This window comes from Struthio camelus, chromosome W (genome assembly GCF_040807025.1).
Source record: "Struthio camelus isolate bStrCam1 chromosome W, bStrCam1.hap1, whole genome shotgun sequence".
NCBI classification, from domain to species: domain Eukaryota; kingdom Metazoa; phylum Chordata; class Aves; order Struthioniformes; family Struthionidae; genus Struthio; species Struthio camelus.
This window is the reverse complement of record NC_090981.1, coordinates 47,038,981-47,063,728: the sequence shown is the minus strand read 5'-3', so window position 1 is coordinate 47,063,728 and position 24,748 is coordinate 47,038,981. Positions and strand designations below refer to the sequence as shown.

General features: G+C 39.9%; 1 protein-coding gene across 5 annotated transcripts in view; it reads left to right on the top strand.

Annotated features, from left to right (window-relative positions):
• The first annotated feature begins 477 nt into the window (after positions 1-477).
• Positions 478-24,748, top strand: part of LOC104146871 (kinesin-like protein KIF2A) — a 58,645-nt gene continuing 34,374 nt past the window's right edge. For 2 of the 5 annotated variants that reach the window (XM_068926243.1, XM_068926241.1), the window contains exons 1-4: positions 708-1,005; positions 22,070-22,164; positions 23,458-23,577; positions 24,025-24,079. In XM_068926243.1, coding sequence (XP_068782344.1) covers positions 942-1,005; positions 22,070-22,164; positions 23,458-23,577; positions 24,025-24,079 — 334 coding nt within the window. In that variant the 5' untranslated portion in view covers positions 708-941. Of the gene's footprint in view, positions 1,006-22,069; positions 22,165-23,457; positions 23,578-24,024; positions 24,080-24,748 lie in introns of all 5 variants that reach the window. The other 3 variants (XM_068926245.1, XM_068926244.1, XM_068926246.1) reach the window with 3 other exon arrangements.

Here is a 24,748-nt window from a genome sequence, read left to right as displayed (position 1 = left end):
GCAGTTTGGGGAAGGGAGTGAATACGAAGCATGCTTTTAAGCTGCTCTAGTTGGCACAAGGGAACCTTATGAAAAGATATTAGGTAGATAAGGCTATTACAATAAAACTTCAGAGCGCTCAGTCACCATCTGCTGCCAAATAAGCGCGTTTGTCTGTAAGCTGGGGACAGGCGAGGGGCCGAGGCGCAGAGCGGCGGCCGGGAAGTGACAGGCCTTTGGCGGGCCGGGGGGGTGGCGGCGGCGGCGCGGCGGAGAGGGGCGCTCCCCTCCCGCTCCAGCCCCGCCGAGGTGCCCGGGCCGGGGCGCCGGCAGCCCAGCGGGCGGGGGAGGACGCGAGGTGCCCGACGCGGGGCCTAACCGCCTCGGGGTGGCGACAACGGGCGGCGCCGGAGCCGCAGCCGCCGGGGCGGGGGAAGCGCCCGGGGGCGGCTGCGCCGGGCGGGCGCCCCTCGGCACTGCCTCGGGCGCCCCCGTGCCGGGGCAGCGCGGCCGGGTGCCGCCCGCCGCGCGGGACGAGCGTCCCCTTCGGCGGAGGCAGCTCGCAGGAGGAGGAGGAGGAGGAGGAGGAGGAGGTAGCGGGCGGCGGACGAGGATCAGGACCACTGCGGCGCCTCCGCCTCCTCCTCTTCTTCTTCTTCTTCTTCCTCCTCCTCCTCCTCTTCCCCCCGTGAGCCGGTCCTGCTGTGACGCCGCGGCCAAGTGCGCAGGCGCAGCAGCTCTCAGCGCCTGTTGTATCCGGCCGGCGCCTTTTCTCTCTTCCCCCCTCCTCCCTCTCCCCGTCCCTCCCTCCCTCCCTCCTCCCTCCCTCCCGCCCGTCCGTCCGCCCTCCCAGAGCCGCCGCGGTCGGTGCTGCCGCCGCTGCCGTTGCCGTGTGTCCCCTCCCCGCCGCTTGTGCGCCCGGCCGGCAGCGCCTCGGATCTCCCCGGCTGCCCCATGAAGCGATGGCAGCGGCCAACTTCGGCAAGATCCAGATAGGGATCTACGTGGAGATCAAGCGCAGCGATGGTCAGTGGGGAAGGGGCGGCGGGAGCGGTCGGGACCGGGGCCGGCGGCGCGGCCGCAGCCCCCGGCCGGGCGCCGCCTCCGCCTCCGCCGCCTCAGTGAGAGGCGCGGGGGGAGGGGGCTGCGCGCGGGGCCCATTGTGTGCGCGGGGCCCGGGGAGTGGCCGGGCCTGGCGCGCGCTGCGGTTGTCAGGGGAGCGCTCGTGCTTGGCGGCGGAGGGCGGTTGCGCGGGGCGCGAGCGGCGGCGGCCGTTGGGGACGGGGAGGCTGCGGCAGTGCCGGGAGGCGGGGAGGGGCGGCGGCGGGGGGGGGGGGGGGGCGGGCTGAAATGTCGGGGAGAAGGGCGAGATGAATGAGAGGAGGGGATGAATGAGGGGAGAAGGGATGGGAGGGGCTCGTGGGGGAGGGGAAATGGGAGAAGTCTGAGGTGGGTAGTGAGATGTGTGGGGTGGATCTGGATGGGGGTGATGAGGTGATTTGGGGGGGAACGGACGTGGATGGGGAGGAGAGACTGGGGAGGCTTTGGCAGGGACGTGGGAGGGCCTGAGGGGAGGAGATTAGGTGATGAAGAGAGGAAGGGCCTTAGTATAAAGAAATAACTTCTTGTTTGCTTCGGCATACAAGCTGTGCTCTGCACAAATGACACAACACTATGCACTGACACAGATGCTTTTGGACACTCCCATCACTTGACAAAAAGCTTTATATTATTATTTCAGCTGTTCTTTATGATTAAAATATGAAAAAAGCACTTGTTTTTTATGCCCATGACTTGTTAATTCTACGATGAGACCCCCTTGTTGGGGAGCCAGTGCTTCTCACACCCTGCTCAGCATCTTGTGGCAGGAGCATGTATGAAGCCATCTAGAAATACATGTGAATAAAGGGAATGTGTGGGTGTGGGTGTGTGTCAGTGTCAGATTTGAGGCACTAACTATTCATATTTGTCTGAATGGAGAGAACTGAATTGAGAAGTTGAGTGGCTGAATCAGTGGCAGGTCAGCTGTGACTTCAGCTCTTTACTTTGGATGGGAATATATCATCTGTTCTTGGGTTGAATGAGATCTGTGAAACCTACCAAGCTGGGTGGGGTTGTGTTGGCATTTTCTGGCAAGTCGTTTTTTTTTCTCTAGTGTTTAGGAGCTTGCTAAAGTATAATCAAATGTTTTCATAGGAAGAAAAACCTGGAGATCTAAGTCAGCATGGCTTAGACATGAGGCAGGAGATAGACAGGCAGCAAATCTTTATGCAGCTTGTCTTTCTCATGTTCCATACTGCAGTTCAACCCTACAATAAAAACCTAATACTCAGTATTAGCTGGACACTATATTATACCTAAACCCTCAATTTATGCATCATGGCTTGTGTGTCACGTGAAGAATCGAATAGGTTTAGTAGTTATTTGCCTGACTTCCTACAGCTCTCTTTCTGAGGTTTCAGAAAACCTCATCACAGCAACTTGCAAAACTGTTTTCCTGAAGCTTTGGTGAACTTCTAATAAATGTTACTGAGTATTTTGTTTGTCTTCATAAAACAATGTATGAGAATGCTTTGCTACCTTTTTTTCCCTTCTGCAGAATTCTACTCACTTGTAATGTCAGAAGTGAGAACCGTAAGTCTTGAACATAATGATACTTATTTTTATTACTGTGAATGATTTACACATTTTGCTATATCACTTACATACGTGATACAGCACATTAAGTATACTAGACATCAGTAATAGACAGATCTTCACAGCTGCTCAGGCTGTAGGGTTTGAGCATTTGCATTAGCTTGGTCCTCATGTGAGCAACTGTACTGAAATGTCATACTAGAATTACTGGATTCTGGTTACTGTGATATTTCCATGTTTTCACTGGGACCAGTGGAGGCTATAACCCTTTATAGCTCAGGCTCTGGCAGCATTCTCTGATTCCTCTCCCAATAAACTATAGGAGAAGCTATCCTACGTAAACGTAAGGGAACATTTTGAGAAAGATACTGAAGGATGGTCAACACTAGATTGAATTTAGATTGCGTTATCTTTCGGAAGGTAGGCTACCAACCTTAGCTGTGGTTGCTCATGCAGTCCAGATGATCTTCTAAACAGGGGAGGACTTGCTGCCTGTGCCCGTCAGCTGTGTTTTTCCTGCATACTCTTCCCCCATCCAGTCTGACTCACAGAAGGATGTGTAACCCCCAAAATATGACCGGTTGTCGGAAGTCCATGGCTGGGAAGAGGTGGAGGTGAGAAGTATGATCTTCCTCTTTCAGTAGCAGTGAGCTGCCTGGATCTGCTCAACTCAGAACTGTACCTAGGTGGAATCAGAGTTGTGTATCATACCAGCTACCCAAAGGTGAAAGCACCGCTAAAATCATTTGAGAAACTTTCGGGGAAAGCAGTGTGTTGATCTGGGCTTTTGTTCACGTGTTGCTTTCTCTGAAGGAAGTCCTTTTTTAAAACCAAATATAATAATTCTTTAAAATTCCATTATTTATCTGTTTATTTGCTGAATCTAGAGGAGAATAAAATTTTATTTTGTTTATGGGATAATTCGAAAAAGTAAGCATTTTTTCCCATCTGTCCGCCAGTTATGTTAAATACTTTTCTGAATACAGAGCTTTATCCAGACAACTCCAGACAACACTTAATTCTTCTTTGATTTAAAGAAAAACAGAGAATAGCATTTTTTTGTAAAACATCAAGCACCATTTAAAGCATCAATTCATACGTATTGATTACAACAAAATAACAAAGACATATAAAACACAATAAATGTGAGAATGAGACCAGAACGTTCTGGAAAGGAAAGTTATATATTCTGTTATTTTGACAAGTTCTACTTAAGTTTAAGGGTTCCATAAGAGATTTCTTATTGGACTGAGTAGAAAACAGATATTGTACAAATGAAATGCGTTATTAGAACTCATGGCCAAAAACACATGAAAACCAATATTTGGATAAAAGTCAACATTTTCAAGGACTGACACTGCAGAGCTGCTTGCTGGTTGTCTGTTTTCTTTTTCTCAGTGTGTAAACAATGGTGTAAGTGTTGTCTAGAGTTACATATAATATTTCCAGTTATAATTATGTAGAATAACTATATAAAGTGAGAGCATATTAAATGGTCCGCTAGTTTGGCTTTTTATAATCCTTTCTGATACAGAAATTTATTCCTTATTTCAAGATAATTTACAAACGTTGCTTGAAATATGCCTTTGCAGTATAACTTGGAAAGAGAAAACAACTCATTCAGTTCAGTTTGTGAATAATGGATTGCATTACCAGTCTTGAAAAATGTGCCTTATCATGTGGAAGTTTAGGGGATGAAAGAGCAGGCTGGAATGTACCTGCGAGACCAGCTGAAATGAAATTTCCTTCTGTCCAGAAGATACTCCTTTCTGAGATCTAAGTATGATCATTTGTCTGTTGATTAAGTCCATTTATTCAAATAATAATTGTCTACTGCTTTACTTCTGAACTTGTACCTGTGTGTACAGGACACGCATGGCCCTTATTAATGTTCTCTGCACTTCTCATACATGATGTAGGTAATGATGACAAAGACTTATGCAACTATTTTGGAGAAAGGGCAATTCACATTTTTTTTTCTGTAAATGCAGTCTATAGCTGAAATAGGAAAAGTCTGTCTTATGCCCTGCAGACCTTCAGTAGGCTAATTGGTATTTTTCTTTTACTTTTTCAGTCCAATTGTGTTCCGGCCGTTTCCTCCTCAGGCTGTTCCTATTCTCTCCATCTTTGCAAATCTGAAATACTACCTAGAAAGACAGAGAAATTAATTATATATTTGCTCATTTGGAAAGGCGGATACAGTTCTGGTCTTGCTGTGTCCGAAATAACGTAATAGAAATGAGGAGAAGGGTCATTCTTGTAACTGGGCAGAATGACTGAAGATTTGACAGAACTTCCAGGAAAGGAAAAATTAGCTAACACATGGTGTAGAAAAGAAAGATCATGAGTTTGTCTTCATTCTTTTTTTTCCCAGTAGCAGAACAGAGGACAGTCAGTGAGAAAGCTTAAACTGATAAAAGAGAATAAACAAGGAAAAGATGGATGAGGATATTGAGGCCAGAAGCCTAGCAGGATTTAAAAAATGATGCTGGTATGGGTGGTAGGAGTACAGGAATACAATAGGAAATTGTTACAGTAACCACTTAAAAAGTAGCAGTCTTAAAATGTAGTCGCTGTCCCTACTGGTCTGTAGTTTAAATAAACTCTAACTTATGGGAGTTAGGAATAAATCTTCCCTGTAGCTGTGTTATTCTATAATTGCCTACTTAAGTATTTTCCTCTCTTGTCTCAGAAGCAGTGGAAAATGGCCACAGTCAAAGATAATCCATCTATCCCAGAAGCTATTGGCAATTCTTCTGTCCTTCCTTTTGCCAAAACATCATGGTAACCGTTCAGCTTTCACAGACAAGACTAAATTTTGTAACAAGAGAGCACTCTAATATTTTTTTTAAAGCCTGGCTTCTATAAAATTGGTATTTTCAGTGTTGAAAGGTCCATCTCTGTCATCCTGCATGATGATCTTGATTTTTATGTGATAGCTCCCAATAGCAACAAGGTTTTTATAGTAAGGTAGAAGATATACTACAAAAATTCTCTTCAGGTCTGGGGAGTCACCCTATTTTAAAGGCTCTCGAGGGTAGATTTAAATGATAATGTGCTTTTACTTTTTCCTTTGGTGATACATATCTATTCTTTCCCTGTGATTAAGACTTTCTTGTTACCCCATTTAAGTCATTTGACTCTATTACCTAATCCCTATGTAAGCCATACTGACACAATGTGTCTTTGTCCTTCCATAGTGCCTAGATCACACGCAGAGCTTTAAGTCTACTTTTGTCAGTTCAGCTAATGGGTCCAACGTCTAGGCTGATCTAGTATACGTTCTTGTATTTTTATATCCAAAGTTTCTGGGGCTTGTTCTTGCAGAAGTATTGACTAGGAGGGCATATGAAACTTGCTTTGGCTTCTTTAAAATCACATTTTGAGCATTTAGCTTTTTGTTGTTCAGCAAGTAGATATTCACTTTTAACTTGCAAATTCTCAGATTTTTATGTATTTTGTATAAATAGCTCTTGAATGACAAGAGTTGAAATCATAATCTTTAGAGAATCTTCTCACCTTTGGTAGATCCATGAGCATGTTTAATACAGTATTGCTAGCAATAATGTTTTTAAAGCTGTATACGGCTACTAGGACAACTAGTGCACAACCTGTGTTGCATGTTTTTTCCCCCCCATTATGTTGTGGCAGAATCTATCCTTTATTTCTGCTTGCCAGGTAAAGTGACTGCTCTTTCAACCACTCTATAGTTACCTGGGCCCACTTACAGTAATGTTTTCTTCTTGTGGCTTTATGAACTGAAGACTTTGCTGTGTCGCTGCAGTATTGTTGAGGTGGGAAGAAATGAATAAATAGTTGGGAAAAGGTCATGCCTGAGTAACAAGTAGTGTCATCCAAGAACTCTCTCTTTTTATTTGCCCTAGAAGATGAATTACTCTTTTGAGTTCTTTTCATGTGTCCGCTTACTGAGGCACAATACAGAGAAATGAGTGAACGGTATGCAGTATTTATCAGATCAGATCCTTTCCTGGGTGGCCCAAAATCTGTAACATTTTTATTGAATTAACCTATGAAATGTGCTGTTGTGATTTCTGTGTTTGAGATGTAAGTAACAGAATGGAGTAAATTCAGCTCACTGGTGTTGCCATGTTTCAATTCTGCTTTTGTCAACGCTTATTGCTTGTATCATAAAATGCGGTTTTCGTTTTATTTTTTTCCCCTCTTATTGTTTGTTATTAGGTCATCTTTTCTTCCTCATCGTACTGTATTGCTGAAATCTTGAGATCAGGAAGAGAATGGTGTGGTCACCCACTGTAAACACTGAAATATTGTTTCTATAGAGGAAAAGAATCAATGGATTTTGATAAATTAAAGGTTGAAGTTAACTTTTAAGTTAAATTTCTGGAGTAATGCGAGCAAAGTAACATACACAAGTTCACAGTTATGACTCCCGAGCAGTCTTAACTTTATCCAGTAGTGAGAATGTGTGGTAAACAACATTTATGGTCAAGCATGATGATGTTTGTAACTTGAAGAGTTTTTAAGAAGACATTTGCTTTTAATGATTAATTTCTCATAATGCTTCTGTAGCATCGTTAGACTTATTTGGAAGCATCAGTGCTTTCAGCAGGTCTGTTCAGCTGTTGCTACAGTAGAAGGTTTTTTACTGAGCTGTGATAATTTTTGATGTATCAGTTCACCTATTTCAAGAATATGAAGAAGCATTCAGGTATATGAGCAATTCTTTTTGCTTGGAAGCTTATATATGTTTTCCAGTTTTACCAGTTGCCACTTTTTATAAGTGAATGCTTACTTGTTCTCTGTCTTTTTTTTTTAATATTTTTTTTCTGAGGGGGTAATTACAGCTCCTTCTAATATTATTTTTTAAACTTAGTTGCTATTGTATTTTCCAGACCTTCAGTATATTTTATTGTGACTTGGCAACTGGGATTTTATTTAAATTGCTCTCATTACTGCACTGAACTTAGACACTCAAATGTATTTTGCTAGCTATATTGTTTGGATCAATTTCTCCTGGGTTTTGGCAGAGCTTTTTTATACTTATTTAAGATTTTTAGACAGGCATCATAATTAAGTTAGTTACAGTTCAGCTTGACTATTGGTGTGATTCCACAGCTGTTTAAGCTGGATTAAATCTGGGCTGCTTTTGGCTGTCTGCTGCATCAGCGTTAGTTTTTAGTTAAATATGTTGTAGGTTGGCTGTTCCTATCTGTTCCTAGATAATCAGTCTGAAAAAACAGGACTATGAGAAAAGGGGGGGGGGGTAGTAGAGAAGTCAAACTGTGGTAATCCAGATGTAGATTGTTTTAAGCTGCTATTAGTTATATCTATGAGCCTGTTCTCATAGGGTGTGTACATAAGCACGTGCTCTTTTCTTTTTCTGCCCTTGTTCCTTTCCTTAAAACATTCACCATTGTTGTATTACTGTTTTGGTGCTACTTTTTGTTTTCAATCTAAGAATTAAAATACCCCTAGCTAGCTATATTGTTCTTTATCTAGAGATAGACAGATGGGTGATATAATTTCCCTACAGCTTTGATCTCTGTAAAGGGATACTTTGAAATCTGTAATAGGTATTTGGTTATGAGACAGTAGTGTCTATCTGACATCCTGGAAATGCATTAAGCACATATACTCAGCAAATATGAAAAACAGGTCAGTTTAATCAATGCATAAACCACTGATTTACTAGAAGATAGGTGGAGTACATCTATCATGTTAGCACTGAGTCTGATCTTATATTTGACTCTTGAAAAATAAGAACTAGTGATTTTGCTACTTAAAGGCTTGAATGTGAAGCAGAGGGTTTTGTTCTGCTTTATTCAAATAATGCTGCTTTGCTTATTGCTTTACAATAAGTATAGCTTACTGTTTTTAGTTAGTAGCAGTCCTGGTTGCATGAGGTATAAGCTGCTGACTTCAAACTTGAAAAAGCAAGAGTCTTCTGTATTCCTTGCTGCTTCTGCATTACCCACAACACTGATAATCCCAGGCCTCTGTGAAATGTAAAGCAAGCAATAATTAAAATGACTTCAGGTAACCCACACATAACAAAAATTATGACTTTTGTTCCATTTTTATCAGTGGATGATCATGCATTCCACGTATGTGAAATGTTATTTTGCTTTCGTGTTCTCAGTAATTCCCTTGAAGTTTTGCAGTAGAGTGCAAGTTTGAGTTTATCATGGCTCCCATCAGGCAATGAAAAGTCTATCTAACACTAGACAGACTGCTAGAAGTGTGAGTATTTTCAGTGTTTCCTGTTACTTATGGTCTAGTATGCAAAGAGTGGTCTTCAGTGGAAGAACATACCAAATGCATATGCAAGTGGAGGGAGGGAGAGAGCGAGCTTTGTTTAGAGCTTTCTGTTTAGAAGCAAGGTATCATACGTCGCATAATTGTGCCCTTGCAGAGTTTGGATCTAGGATTTTTAATTCACTTGTTGCCCATCTAGCAAACACTAAAATGAGGTATTTTCCTTTTGAGACTGAGCTACATAAGGAGTTTGAGGTGTATTTTGTACTGATTTACAAAAGCGTTTGCTAGACATGCATGGTTTACCAGTAATGAAGAGCAATGCTTTTTCTTTGGGTTTAACCAAAGAGCGGTGGAAATAAATCCAGTTTGAAAAGCATGTGCACGCTCTAGATTTTGGAATACTCCAATTTCGTAATTCAGTTTCAGGTTATATTTGCATGTTCTTCTATGCTGTAGTTGTGAATTGAACTTAAATCTCATTCGAAATTTACTTACTGGTTTGAGCTTGGACTTTTAGAGCCTAAGATAAGGCAAAAATACAGGCTTTAAACTTTTACAAAATCGAAAACTTCTGACTTAATTTTAACCAGGAGCAACAGTTGGCAGTTCTATAGTAAATTAAGTAATGGTACATATTCCTAGTAAAGTAAGAGAAATACGAAAAAATTCTGTTTGACAGAATGGATCATAAATGGCAAATGGCACCAGTTGAAAACGTCTATAAAAGGTGCTTGTCGAAATTTTCTGTGTGATGCAAGAAACTATTGTTTCTAGGCTGCTACTGTCAGCTTCCAAGAAAGCAGAGAAAATCATGAAAAGGAGCTCCCTGCCATTTATTCAAGGAACAGACAAAAAAAGAGAGGGGGCAGGGAGGGAGAAAACTGGCCAAGTCATCTTAATCTTTTAGCAGAGGTATTCATGCCACCATTTGGATCCACTACAATCTTAAATCCTATTGTAGAAAAGCTAAAAAATTATTCTACAACCACTAAACTCCAGTGCTGTTTGAAAGAGATGCTTGACTGAATCTGCCTTTGTTCCTACATACCATAACTATGCTGAGATTTATACTGAATATAGAGGATTTTGATCTGTAAAAAGTTATAACAAATGATTCTAGAGAGAGACTGTACTTTCAGAAGCAATTTTAAAAGGTTTCAAAGAAGCAGCCTGCAAAATTGTTCAAAAGGACTCCAAGGAACTGCTGGCTAAATGTGCAGGAAGATGTCAAATTATATTGAGTTTTAATAAATTTAAAAAAAAAAGACATTGAACTATTCCCACAACTTGTTTACAAGTTGTCGGCCCACAGAAAAGATGTGAATATCATTACCAGCAGTTGAATGAAAAGTGTCACTTATGCCGCTGCAGTAAATGCAAAAAGTGATCGATGACAGAAAATACTATAATGTCATACATTAATACCTTGTTCTCGTGTAAATAAAAGTTAACAACTGGTTGTTTAATATTCCTCAAAACTGCGGGAGGGAGAGTGGTTCAGATGAGCCATGAAAATGACCTATGGATGCTGGAAAACTTTGTGTGAATATTGAAAAAGTCAGGGGGTTATTTTGGTTTGGGCTTCTTTTATACTTTGGAAAGGAGATTGTCTTCTGGATCTCTGACAAAATGAAGATTGTTCTACGAAAAGTCAATGAAATTTTTGTTTTTTTTCTCTCTGTAGAAGTCTTTTATTGGAGTAGGACAGTGTGAATTTTTTTAATCGTATATGAAGTGCTTCGGCATTTTTGAAGATTTCTCTCCCTCCTTAAACTAAGCAAACCGCTACCCATAAGAACATAGACATGCCCTGGTGGCCATTTGTGCTGGTGGTTCATCTAGCCCAGTGGCAGTAGGAGGTGCTCTTTAGGGAAAGCAGGCAGGTCTTGCCACTATCTGCAGTCTGATGCCTTATCCCCGATATCCAGAATTTTAGTAGGGATGTTAGAGGTATGACTCTGCCTAGTCCTGTTAATATCCATTTATGGACCTATTGTCTGTGAATGTACTGAATACCTTCCAGAACAGCTAACGCTCTCTGCTTCCAAAACCTCTTGTGGAAGCAAGATCTGTAAGTTCACTGCTTGCTGCATAGAAAGTACATTACCTCTTTCATCTGCTTGAAACTAATCTCCTTTAAGAGAGTGCTCCCAGTTTCAGGGTTACAGGATTTGATGAAAAACAGTTTCCGCTCATCCTTTCCTTTACGATTTTGTAAAGCTCGACCAAATCCATCTTCAGCCTTCTCTTTGAAAGTGAGAAGTCTCAGCGTTCTTAATCTCTGCCTGCTTCTGACCTCTTGGTCATCTTAGTTGCTCTTCTCTTTACCTTCTCTAGTTCTGCTATGTCTTTTCTAAGGTATGAAGACTAGAGCTACACACAGTACTTAAGATGTGGGTGCACTAAAGCTTTATGTAATTTCAGAGTGACACTCAGTTTTGTTCTGTAGCTTCCTGATGATGGCCAACATTTTATTGGCTCTTTTTTGTTGCAGCTGCGTATTGAGCCAATGATTTTAGAGAATGGTAAGTGATAACTTAAAGGATCTCTTTCTTGAATTATAATGGCTAGTTTCAGTTTCAGCATTTTATACCTATAAATTAGAGTATTTTTCTCTGAGTGCCTTGTCTTTCTTCTGTCTATGTTGAAGCTCTTCTGCCACCTTTTTGTCTATTCGCTGATTATTGAGAGGTTCTCTTGGAGTTCCTAACAACTGTCATGGCGTCATGGCATCTTACTACCGGAAGGGCTGTCTTGCCAAAGGATGAGACCCCAAACCTAGTATAATTCAGAGTGTAATTGAATATCTGGCTGTAACTGACATTCAGTTTTGAGCTGATGTTTTGGAATGTGTATATCATAGAAGAAAACACTGTTCTGCTTTCTCAGTCCCTTCATTCATTAGTGCTTGTTTACATAAAATCTTCTTGCAGAGAGGATTAAGATGTTTCATGGCTCCTGAGTGTTATGGCTGAGTATGCACTGTAAATTCATCTTGTTCCCTTTTTTAGTCTAGGGTCCTGGTACCATGATCATTGTCACTGATTATGGTTCCCTTCCAGACTCCCATGTGGAGCGAATCAGATGGCTACCTTCTACAGAAAACCCAAACATGGTTGCCTGGATAGTGAGAATAGGCCAGAACTGCATCATTTTGGCTAACAGGACAGTCCTGCTGCATTGTGATGGGCATTGCACTTACAAGGTCTCTCGCACATCCCAGCATGTTCAGCATGTGCTCCTGTTCCATGCTCTCATAGTGGCAGCTGTAATGCAGTTTTTTCACTGTTTTGGATAGGTCAAAGTGAAATACCATAAACAATTAAGAGGTAGATCTCCGGGCTGTAGGGGTGCTTCCTAGGACCATAGGGGTGCGCTTATACAAGCATTTCAGTTTGGATCAAGAATGCAGTTTGGGCGTATATCTTCTCATTGCCCCTTACCTACTTGCACTGTGCTTTAGTTCACTTTGAAAGTGGCCTTGGAGCGCACTAAATTCCTTTTGGATGAAATTTAGCTGGAAGGTGCACTCCAGAAACGGACGTGATGCACTTCAGCAGCTAACGGGTGTTCAGTCTGTGGCACCAGACCAACTAGTTTGAAGTAACCCCTCAACCCCCTCCAAAACACGCAGAATATGAATGTTGGATCTTCAGCACCAGCTGTTTTGCTTTGCAGATCTGCTCCTTTTGCAGTATACTACTTGCTAATGTAGACAAAGCTGAGGGGTCTGTGCTAAGCACTAAGTGGTGTAGTTGTGAGTGATGGTGCCGTTTTCTATCCCAGGGCTTGTGGATGTGACCCAATCTGTACCAGTTGTCCTAGGAGTTCTGTCCCTGGTGTGGTCTGAAAAGAAAGCACAGAGGTGGTCTCCTTGACTTGGATTTTTTTATTTCAATCTAGTAATGGCTGCTGCTGGAGAGCAAGAAGGGTGTTCATAGGCTATGCCGTTGCTATAGGTTCAGTAACAGCAAAGTGATAGATTCCCATAGAACTTGCCTCCCCTCCTCCCCAAAAGAAAGATCGTTCCAGTACAGCAATGACCAAACTAGCCTAACTGAATAAAATAATTTTATGGCATGGAGCAATAAACCATCACATTAACATCAATTTCAGAGGTGATTTAAGTTTAGCCTAATTGATTTTGCACTGAGACAGGAAAAAAAAATTACCAATCTGATAGCAGCACTTGAGGAACTAATAGTGCCTCAGCTGTAGAAGTAGTAACAAACAGTGGAGGACAGTTGCCCATTGCTGAGGTGTTTCTAGCAGTCTTAGAGATAAACAGGATAAATGTAGTCCTGAGTCCAGTAACTCTGCAGTGTGACATGATGACTTCAACTTGGAGGCCCTGTGGGGCTGTGTCAGTGTGTGAGAGGCTTTGCACAGCATTACCAGTATCAACCCATTGTTGAAGGTCAGTCATAGGTTTCTCTGGATTTCAGTAAATTGTTTCTAACAGCATGAAAAATAGTTAAGGTGAAATTTAATACAAGAGCTATAACGTGTAGATAGGCAATGATAGTGTACTTGTAGTTCTTACTAGTAGTATTTCCTTTGGGATCGGTTTTGGGACTGGTTGGATTTTTTTTTTGATCCATTATAATTATTCATTACTGGTCATAACACAAATAGTATTGTTGTTCTTGGGAAACTCGATTGCCATGCGAGAGTGGGAGTATCATCTCTATGGAGAATTATATCATGCAGGAAGAATAGGAAATACAGAATAAAACAGCTGGGATAAAGTGTAACAGCACAAAGTAAATGATCTTGTGCTTCTGCTGTAATTTAGGAGATCATAAACAGTAAACGACAGGAGAAAAATCCTGGTATTCTAGTTCATCACAAAATAATTGTGGACTACCAGTGTGAAGTGATAAGGGGAAAAGTGAATGCAGTTTTAGAAATATTGTAATTTGGTAATTAACTATGCTGTGGAAAGCAGTCTGGACCTCATGTGGAATACTGCATCTTTTCCTGTGTTGTTGTCGGTGTTAATAAAACGTGATATTATGCAGACTGAAACAGATACAGGTAGGCTCACCGGTTCTTGTACGCATCGTTTTGTACAAGCTCTAAAATAAAAGGACAGAGTACTAAATGACTGTAAACACATGTAACCTGGAAATTAAAAAGTTTGAGTCTGTTGAGAGTGAGGTGCTAGTGCAACTTTCTGGGATGAATAGCAGAGGCAGACAACTTAGTACCATAAGGGTTAAATGTGTTCAGTTTATTAAAGGAGTTATATGACTTGTGATAGTATGTATTAAATTGGACAGGTGGTTTCCTCCAAATGCCTTTTTCTATGGGTAAATTGTATGTGGAGAATTTGTCCACCCTTAAAAATGATAGGATGCTGTGTGTGGTACAGCTGAGACAACTTGCTGATCAGTGCACCTGTTAGCCTTTGTGAAGGAATATTTATTTATGAATTGAGTTGCTTTAGAAACAAGTCTCCTATCACATTCTGGCACCTAGAGAAGCAGTATGTACCTGTAGCTTCTAGATATTGCAGCTGTGAGTTTCACTTTTCATTTCCTTGTGAGGCCATTTCAGTGATTTCCATAGATTTCAGTGGCAATTACATCTTGGGAAAGTAAATAAATGAAGGGAAGATACTGTCAGAGGAGCTCACCAGTGTGAAATGCTGCATCTTGAGATGTGCTAATATAGCCCCCACTCGCAAAAGGAACCAGACCTGCTCTGAAAGGAAGTAAAGACTGAAGGCTTCCTCTAACTGAGGAAGCCGCAACAAACTTGTAGACCAACTTGGAAAATGAAAGGTCAGCAGAAAAAAACAAAAACAATGAATTGCAGTGTGGAAAGACTTAGCAATTGTAAAACAAACACAGTTTTATGACAGCAGCACTGCGATACAGCTCTAGGTAACTGATTTATAGAAGATGCACCACTGTAGACAATTAACAAATTCAGCTGGACTGAAAAAGTAGAATTATGTTTTAGAGTTTTAGCGTTTTTTTGTTGGTGTTGAATGCAAGGAGGACCAAAAAGTTACTTGCGTCGTTTGCTGTATGAAGGACGTTACATGCACTCTTTGTATTTTGAAGCTAAATAGGACAGTTGAACGGTATCTGTGGGGTTTTTTTTTTCCCAGCATTTGTTAATGGATTGGCAGTAAGAGCTGTGAACTTTGTTCTTCTAAAGCACTACATTGGATTGGCTTTGCACAGAAATTGGGTGCATATCTTGCATGGGGAGTTTCTCCTGAATTTGGAAGCTTTTAAGATGTGGGGAAGGAGTAGATTAAACTTTATTTTAATTCAAAACTTAAATATCCAGGCAGATATGGGAAACTTGATTTGGCTAGATATTAGTTTCTGTTCTCAAAGTCCCTATCTGGTATGTTGCAGAGGTTTACAGACCTCATAAAATGCAGTTGTAGTATGCTTGTCATTTGACTCAGCTGCTTCTGTAGAATTTAAAAACTGAAACAAAATGGTTTGGTAGAGATCATTCACAAAAAAAAAATTAAAATCTATCTTGAATTAAAAATGACATGGATGGTACTATTTTCTAATATATAAGAAATGTGTTTAGTGACCCATTTGCCAGTCTGATAACACTAAAACTACGGTAACAGCCAGCATAATGAGGAAAGCAGGTTGTCTGGTGGGTAAAACAACACTAAAAAAAACTATGGTAGAAGCAAAGAAGATAAAGGTAGGTCGTCTAACCTGAAAAGTCTCAGACAGTTCATTATACCAGGGCTACTTGTTTGTGGGTAACTGGAACTTTGAAACAAAATAAAATCAAGCATATTTACTGTTATGGAAAAAGAAACATCTGTCAATAATAACTACCAGTTTTTCCTTGGGGATTAACAGAAGGACTGTATATACAGTACAGGGAGAAAAAAGACAAATGTTGGTCAAGTGAGTAAGAACACTGACACAGTTAACATTACTGGAGAGACCTAGATGGGAATTCTCTTTCTCCTTTGGGATTTTTTCCTGGAAAATCTGCTATAGTCATCATTTGGGGAGGTGCAGAATTAGCGTCCCCCCCGCCCAGCCTGTAAGAGCAGGAATTCTTCTTTCAGAATTGTTACTTAGATTAGAGCCTATGGCACAAGAAGAGAATTTTATGGACCACTGTAATTCTGATATACGCTAATTTTAGAATTCCTGGTTTGCAACCGAACTCTGTCTTTTAAACATAATTTTTTGTGCGTAGCTTATGGTTTATATATATACATATATATACATACATACATACATACATACATACATATATATATATATATATATATAAAAATAAAAGAAAATGAAGACAATTTTATTCTTTACGATTTTAATTGGTGAATATCAAGTGGCAGGGGGTGAGGGTACAGCATGTCCAAAGTCCCTTTATGAGGTAACATTGATGTTAGTCCCTCATGAACATGATTTAGGAGAATCTTGACTATTTCCCAACTGGCCATTAAAATCCTTTAAGGAATTGGTAGCTCCTGTTGCAATAATTGTTGCATAGTAAGGCTCTGTAGCAAATGCTCAGCTGTGCTAAGTTTTTGAATTCATCTGTGAAGCACCTAATATTGATGCACTTACAAAGGCTAAATGCTAGGCTCACTGGACCACTCCCTGAGCAAGGTTAGAGGATGTAACAAGCTGTGCATTTTCTTTCCTGAAAGTTGTGTCCGTTAACATTGCCTGATCCTAATAGCACAATTGGCTGGTTTTGAGCTGTAAAAACGTAAACTGTATGATGTTAGGTTAACATGCTGTTCTGAGTCCTGCTGTCATTTTGAGGAAAAAATGGGAGAGTTAGAGGGGAAATTATGAAACTTTGCTTTCTGTAGTCTGATCCGGAGCCTGTGTGTAAAGTTGGAACTACTGACTCAAAAGATGTTTCTAAGACGTCACAAAGTTTCTATGTAAAAAGTGCAAATATAGCGTCTGTTTAGGCCAGCATACTCTAATTGGAAGGTTGGACAAGGCTGTGGTCCTTTTTCCAGCCTTATTTCCTGAGTCACTTGAGAGCATGAAAAGCTGCTTGAGTCACATGCCAGCAACGCTTTAGCCCAGACTGTAACACTTGCCCATCTTTAACACTGATGACTTAAGTTACTGCAGAGTATTAGAAAGATGAAAAGGCCATGGTTTTAGTCCTGTAATTGATTGCTGCTTCAAAATTGTGGTAGTTTCAAGAAGTTTTGCAGGCAGAAAACGTTCATTTCACTTAGAGGCAAGGATCAAAGTACAACGTGGTGTTGCTATTACTTGGCATTGCTGAATAGTTTGAGAGTTAGTTAAAATGTTGGGTGTAGCTGTGGTTGTTTGCTTTTGCTGCTTCTTCCTAAAACCTTTTCTGCATCAATAGTTAGACTAGAAGCTTGAACAATAGAGGTGATTCTTCTGATGTTTCTGCAGATGCTTATACTTGTTTTCTCTACTTCTGGTTTTCCAATTTTCAAAAAACGACTAGGAAGAGAGGGAATGGAGAGTTGATGTTCTTCACTTGTATTGATAGGAGTGAGACTATCATAAGGTATGTGTGTTTAAGGAATGTGACTCAAAGCCAAGGCAGTTGTAATGTGGCAGCATCAAACATGTTTGTGTTGTCTCACTGTCGTATTTGCAGCAATGTGTTCTGCATGCTGTAGTTTGCAGGAGATAAGCCAGATGCCGTGCACTGTATAAAAGAATTTATCTATTCAAATAATAGCTTTTTCAAATAACTTCTCAATTAGTTCAGAATCTATGGTAATGTAACTATTTCCCAGAAAAAGTTTTGCCTATAATGTGAATTCTAATGTGAGGAGAGGAAGTTGAAGAAACTGAGTAAAGAATCAGTGTATCATCAGCACTATGGCTGTACTTTTGTCTTTTGTTTTTGACACGTGTGTGAAGATAGTCTTTATCTATTCACTTGCCCTTTTTTATTTTGTCATAATGCACCTTCATGAACACGTTTACATTTCAGATTTTCATACCAACTCTAGAAAATGCAGCCGGAATCAAGGACGTTGCCTTCAACCACTCTGCAGATTCGTTTGGCTGTTATGCTTTAGCGTTTGCAGCTTCGTCTTGCTTTATATGCTAGACGAGGTTTATGCCAGCCTAATTGGTTGCTGGCATTCCTGAATTTCACAGCTGCTGTATTCAGCTGTGTACTAGAAAAATATAATGGAATACTGTTTGCAGAGAGCAAGAGGCAATTGTAAAGATGTAAATTTGCTTTCTGGCAGTTCAATAACATGAAAACTTTTAGTAACACGTTAAGAATTTTGAGGAAAAAAATATGTAGGTTTGTTGCCAGTTTAAACATTATAGTATACGTTTTCTATTTAAACTGAGAATATTTGGAAGTTAGACATAACTTTTTTTTATTTTTGTTAATGTTGTTTACGCATCCTGACTTTCTTGGCCAGAGAGCAGATGAGGATTGGCATAGAGATGGAAGACTGATTGTGGTTCTTTTGTTATGGGATGTTGGCTTACTGTGTTTGTGAGAGGATTCAGTGTTTTTATTCATTGATCAGCCTGCTTTGATCTCCTTTTGCTTGTTATGGTAAAGATTTAAGCCTTTAATTTTAAAGTGTTATTTTTTCTCTGTCAAAAAGTAATACAGAACACAGGAGCAGGTAATATGCCTTGTTTGGTGACTCTGTGACTGACAGTGTCTCAGCTTTCAACTTTGAATAGTGATTTTCCTTCAAAATTTAGCATGTTACCAGATTTTATAAAGATTTTAATAATTCTATTGTATAGAATATGTTTCCCTGAAATTTTATTTTTCGTGTATCAGTTTTCTGTTGATTACAGGTTGAGAGCAGAGCCAAGCCTTAAATAGTAGCAGAAGATTATACCAACATAAGCTTGATGAGTCTTCCAGTTCCTACGGTGTTGAAAAGGTTTAATGCCCGTCCCAGAATGCTGTTTGTAGCAGGGCAGAAGTGGCATCGCTACAGGAAAGATGTGGATTCTATTGATACTTTGCTAATAAACCAGATAGCTAATTGAAAATTTTTAAAACAGTGGTTTTGTACAAAATTGGGCCACTGGAAGTTATTAACTGCAGAAGAGTTAATGGAAAGGTATTTTGAAGAGCTTGCATGAAGAAAGCTTTTACAGAAGTGCTTGTCTATAGAACTGAAATGCAGGAATGCCGTGCCCAATGAGTCTGCGCTAGTATCGCCACCAGCAGAATTGGGCCACGCTCCTGAGGACAGAGCGTGTGATTGTGCAGCGTTGTTTGAGTGAGGAAACTGGAGGCAACTCTGTGTGTCTCGGGGAGGGCATGGCTGTTATTCCTGCCCATGCATCTTCTGCGCACTCGCTGCTGGTCTTTGACTTCCAGCTGAGGGGTGCCCCACTGCACCAGCTTCACAGCTGATAGTCACTTGCTTTTTCTGAATACATGTTGATGCACATACAGGAAGGTGAAAACTATGACCTTCATGCATGTTGGCTGTTATGTATGAAGTGAGCCCAGTGTCAGTAGTGGTAGGGTGTTTGTTATTATTTACTCCCCACATCTTAACAGCTTAAGCAACAGTATTGATACTGTGGGTATCAGAAAAAGTGAAGGATTCCAGACTTTCACTGCAGTGTGTGCAGGGGCAATGTAAGGAAGTGGAGAGGCTGGGACGGGGAAGAGAACGGTACTAGGCAAACAGGAATGGAGGGATTTGTTCAGAAGAAATATGGGTCAGAGGAATAAAAACTAGCAAATGCTAGAGAAAAGGAATCAAGTCTGGGAAAAGAGGGAGGAATTCTTGGGTTTTGTTTGTTCGTTTGTTTTTGTAAAGAGCTACTTAAAGTTCTTCAATGGCAGATTGCACCTTATGACTAAACTTTGGGCAGGGGCAAGTCCGGAGGTTACCAATGGTTGTGTAAGGTTATATTAATAGTAAGGTAAGTATTGTACATACAAAAGCACTGCTAAAAGTGCTAAAGGGGTGCTATCCCATGTTTGCTGTGTTTTGACTGACTTTTAGTTATTCTGGTCTCCTGAATTTTATACTGGAGTACACAAATTTACTATTACCTTCCATGAGACTTGCAGCCTCTTTTGTTACTTAAACTTAACTAGAAATGAATGATTAAGTGGCCTTTAGAATAAAATGGAATACTAAAAATATAAACCTGTGTTGCACGTGTTGTAAAGCAAGATTATTTGGGATTTCAGTTAAGGTTTATTTCCTTTCTATCCCTCAGCAGTCCCTAAGCATAGACGTTTATATTGTATCTAAGCATTAACTTTGGAAAAACTGTCAAATTGTGGCTAAAATGGCTAAAAAAGAGCTTTAAAACGATCAGATGGAGGAGAAAACTTGAGTGGATTTTGGGGTTGGGACTTTAAGGAAAGAAGAGAAAATGCAGTTAAGGTGGTGGTGACCTAGACAATAACAGATATGTAGGGACTAAGGTGTATTTCTTGCTTAAATAGGTATCTAGTGGAAGTTGTGTATGCACAGACTGTTGCAGTATGGAAAGCTTGTGTTTTGGGGAGCTACTGTGGTTCTGAGCAGTTCAGAGTTGGCTCACAGGTTCATGCTGAACTTTGATTGCTGAAATAATAGTAGCTGAAGGGTGATGGGCAATGAGATACACTGACGTGGAAGGAGTGGATTCACGTGAATAAGTGCTGTGGGTGGAGACGGCCAGCGTATTCTGTTGATGTCAGAATTACCAGATTGCTCTTGTTCCCAGGCACCTGATCTAGAAACTGTATAGGTGTGTAGGCTGGTGCCTCAGGGAGCTCTGCGGGACTCAGGCTGGCCTGTTAAAGATCAGTGCAGATGAGGGTGTGGGTTCGCTGTAAGCTATAAACAAATTAAAACTGTGTGGTTTTGAGGGAGTTCATACAAGGATTAACAACAGCTATAGCAAAGAAACCTTTCTGGGCATATAAAGCTTTAAGAGTAAGCATTTTGTGTGCTGTGTTTGTAGGGTTTTTTTTTTTTTTCCTTTAGGGAGTTAATATAAATAAAACATGATTTAGGATTCCTTTTTTACTGCACTATCTATGTTTCCCTCTGAAATATAAGATAAGATAGAGTAAGGGATTGCTTGTTTGTGTTATGGCTCATTAAAGGAGAATATTAGAGGAGTGGTTCTATATAGTATATCCTATATCTATATATCCTGTATACTTCTTTCCTGTGAGGGTGACTGAGTGCTGGAACAGGTTGCCCAGAGAGGTTGTGGAGTCTCCTTCCCTGGAGATATTCAGAAGCCGTCTGGACGCGAACCTGGGCAATGTGCTCTAGATGACCCTGCTTGAGCAGGGGGGTTGGACTAGATGATCTCCAGAGGTGCCTTCCAACCTCAGCCATTCTGTGCTTCTGTGGTTGTGCTGGACATACATCCTTTAGTACCAAGCCCCAGTTCTTGGTACTCTTAAGGCAAAGCATAGATGTGAAATCAGCATGACACTTGGGTCTCGATCCTTTTGTGTCAGTGCTTAGCTGATCTGTTATTACAATTGCTCTCCACTGCCATGTGTAGGAAATATAATAAAGTGTGACAGAAGGTATTAAAAGAATTTGTGATACACTATATATTTAAGATGAAAAATCTTTCTCCCGACAGAAATTTTCCTATTTTTATTGTACTTCATGGGGGCTTGCTGACTCTGGCTCTTTTGTTTAAGAAAATATAGCAACGACACCTTAATGTCCGGATTAACAATTTCTGTTAACAGTTGTTTCTAAAACGGTGATCTGCATTGTTGTTGCAGGGAATTTTATTTTAGTTGAATGATCAATCATTTGAATATTGATCAGAAATGGATGTCAGAATGCAATTTCAGGCGCTTTGCTCCTGTGTCAGAACGTTTAATGTTGTAGCAGCCTGTGAAGGGAGACAAAAAAGCCCTTTGCATAGTGCACCACAGTAAACCTTTCCACCCATGGGAGATTCATAGTGTTGGAATTGTTATCAAAACTTCTCAAAGAAAAGAAGGTTTAAACTGTGTATTTTTTCACATGGTATTCTGCTTGCTTACCACTCAGTTTTCTGTTTCTTCAATTTTTCATTTGTACACTGTCTTATTAGAACCTCCCTTAGCGGATCAGATTTGAGCCAATTTACGGTATGTGGCCAGGGATCATCTTTTATTTATCACTTTTTATTTTTCAACCCTCCTTCCTGCTTCTCTCTTTGTTTCTCTTTACAAGGTTTAAAATAATTTCTGGGAAACTTTTCCAGGTACTAATAAATGATTATTTGCATTTACTTTCTAGGTCGAATTCACCAAGCTATGGTAACATCTCTAAATGAAGATAATGAAAGTGTGACTGTTGAATGGATTGAAAATGGAGACACTAAAGGCAAAGAGGTAAACTTAATTATTTTAGAGCTTTTCTCTTTTCTTAAAAAAAAGTGTAAACTGCATACTGCTTTGCAATTTGCACTGGAAGCAAAAAAAAAATATATAAATCTTAAATTACTTGGTGATTCTTTGGTTCCAGACTGTTTTGAATGGGAGCTGCTGGACAAACCTTGATTTCTGTTGTATTAAATTTGACTTCCTGAGATCTGTGTCATAGCTTTTAAATAGTGCTTTTCATCTATTGATTTTGAATGAGATTAGAAAGGCTGTCCTCATTATCCCCTTTTTACAAGTAGAAAAATCAAATTGTTGAGGGGGACAATGACTTGCAGTTTCAACAGGAAACTAGTGGGAGGGCTACGTTGGAAATCTTTTGGTGTTTGTATTATTCTGGAACTGAACTTACGGTTTGTTTGTTTATTTATTTATTTTTATTGCACAATAATTTTCCAGCCTTGTTTTCCTTGAGAAACTCTGTCTCTTTGTGTCCCAGTTATGCTTCCCTACCTGCTCTCCATCTAAATTTTGGACCTGTTAGCTGCTGTCAGCTGAGATTTGGAGAAGCGCCTCAGAAATTACACTTCACCAGTTTTTTAAAAACGGGAAAAGGCAAAAAAAAAATTGTGAGACTATCCTGCTGATGAAAGAGCTTATCTGTTTGGACACACAGAATCCATACTGTAGTGAAGTCTTTGAAAGGTCCAGCCAGGGGAAACGTCAGTCTAGAGACCAAAGCATTTAAGATCTCTGAGAAACCAGGTTTCAATAGTTTTAAAACCAGTTATTTTTGACAAAATCCCTGTCTCGGGCCCCAACCCTCCCCCCTGCTCCCTTATGGCATTTTGAATGAGTAACACTTACAAGAAAAAAAAAAAAGGTGATAAATTTAGTATGATTTCCACCTGTGCTTTTATTTTTTGAATTATCTGGGAAATTTCAAGTAATTGAGGTCTCTTTATTTTATAGAATGTCTTTCTTTTCTACAGTAATTGTCAATTTACCACAGTAACGCTAGCTACCTTTGTTTTAATTTTATCCCTTTACAAAATTATGAATATCTATTGGTCATTCTTAGTTCATCTGTTTTCTGAAATGCGTATGTTTTTAAGTAGTACAAAGACCAAAGCTTAAGCTGTTTTGAGCAAATGAGATGTTTCAGGTTATAGGTTTAACCAACTGTGGCATCAAAACACTAAAGGTATTTATTGTATCATATTATATTCCTGGACACAAGAGGAGAGATGGAGAGGGTGAATTTATCCAAAGGCTTATAAATGTGTTTTATATTCTTTTAAACAGATTGACTTGGAAAGCATATTTTCACTTAACCCAGATCTTGCACCTGATGAAGATATTGAACCTAGCCCAGAGACACCACCACCACCTACTCCATCAGCCAAAGTAAACAAAATTGTGAAGGTTTGTAATACCTAAGCAACATGTGCATATTAAATTTACAGTACTCCTATGCATGTTATTATGCTTGAATTTTTAAGTCTAACTTTTTATCTGCCTCTACTTAATAAGAGTTTTCCTTTTTTTTTTTTTTTTCCTATGGTGGATAGGGAAAAGATAAAAGATTTTTAAGAACATGTCTGAGAGAGAGGGAATTGAGGACTAATGTTTAGATTACTGAATATATCTGAAGGAAAAACATTGAAAAGGTTTTTGAGGTTTTTTTGAAACAGTACCTGTAATTCAAGCACTTCTCATTCTGTGCTTTTCTTGGAGGGATTTTGCAGGAATCACCTGTCTGTATTGCTGATGTCAGGTTATTTTTATTCCGTGGAAATAAGCAGAGGTGAGGCTGCAGTTTACATTTTCAATAATAAGGTGATCAAGTAACAGAGATTTCTTTCTTTATAGAGTCGACGGACTGTAGCACCGATTAAGAATGACACCCCTGCGAGAGATAACAGAGGTAAATGTATCTTTCCATTTCAAGGAACTGAAAATATGGGAAAATGTCACAGTATGGGAAGACATGCTGATCTCAAACTCTGTAGTAATTCTGCATTTCTAGTTCAGTATGTACCTATAAGAAATGTAAAGGACATAGCACATAATTCCTGGAATCATTCCTATGAATATTTAGAAATGGATTCTGTACAAATAGTATTTATAAGCAGGTGCCATATAAGCAATATAACGTTAAGAAAGTTGAGCTGAATGGGTTGAAGGTGCAAAAGTTTGAAGTTCATGAATTATGCTACATTAAATCATGTGTGACTTTTCCAAATTGAAGCATGCTCCATTTGCTTCAGCTTCACAGTGTTGTAACGTACACTAAGTGGTGCATTTAAAAGTTCACAAACTTTCAGTTTTCTAACAGTCCCTGCCTAAACATTCATTCAAAGACTACTTAAACCCTACGGGTTGTTTCTCAGTCTACAAACAATGGCACAAAGCTATGTGAAATGCTGAAATATCACAGGAGGGTGGGTGAATGAAATAATACGTATTAGCTGAATATAGGTGTGATGCATCTAGACTATAAGAAAGAATAGTAAATGCTTAGTAAGTGTTTACATTTTTCTCTCCACTGGTTAAGCTTAAAATGACTTCTATTGATGATGGTGATGGGATTCTT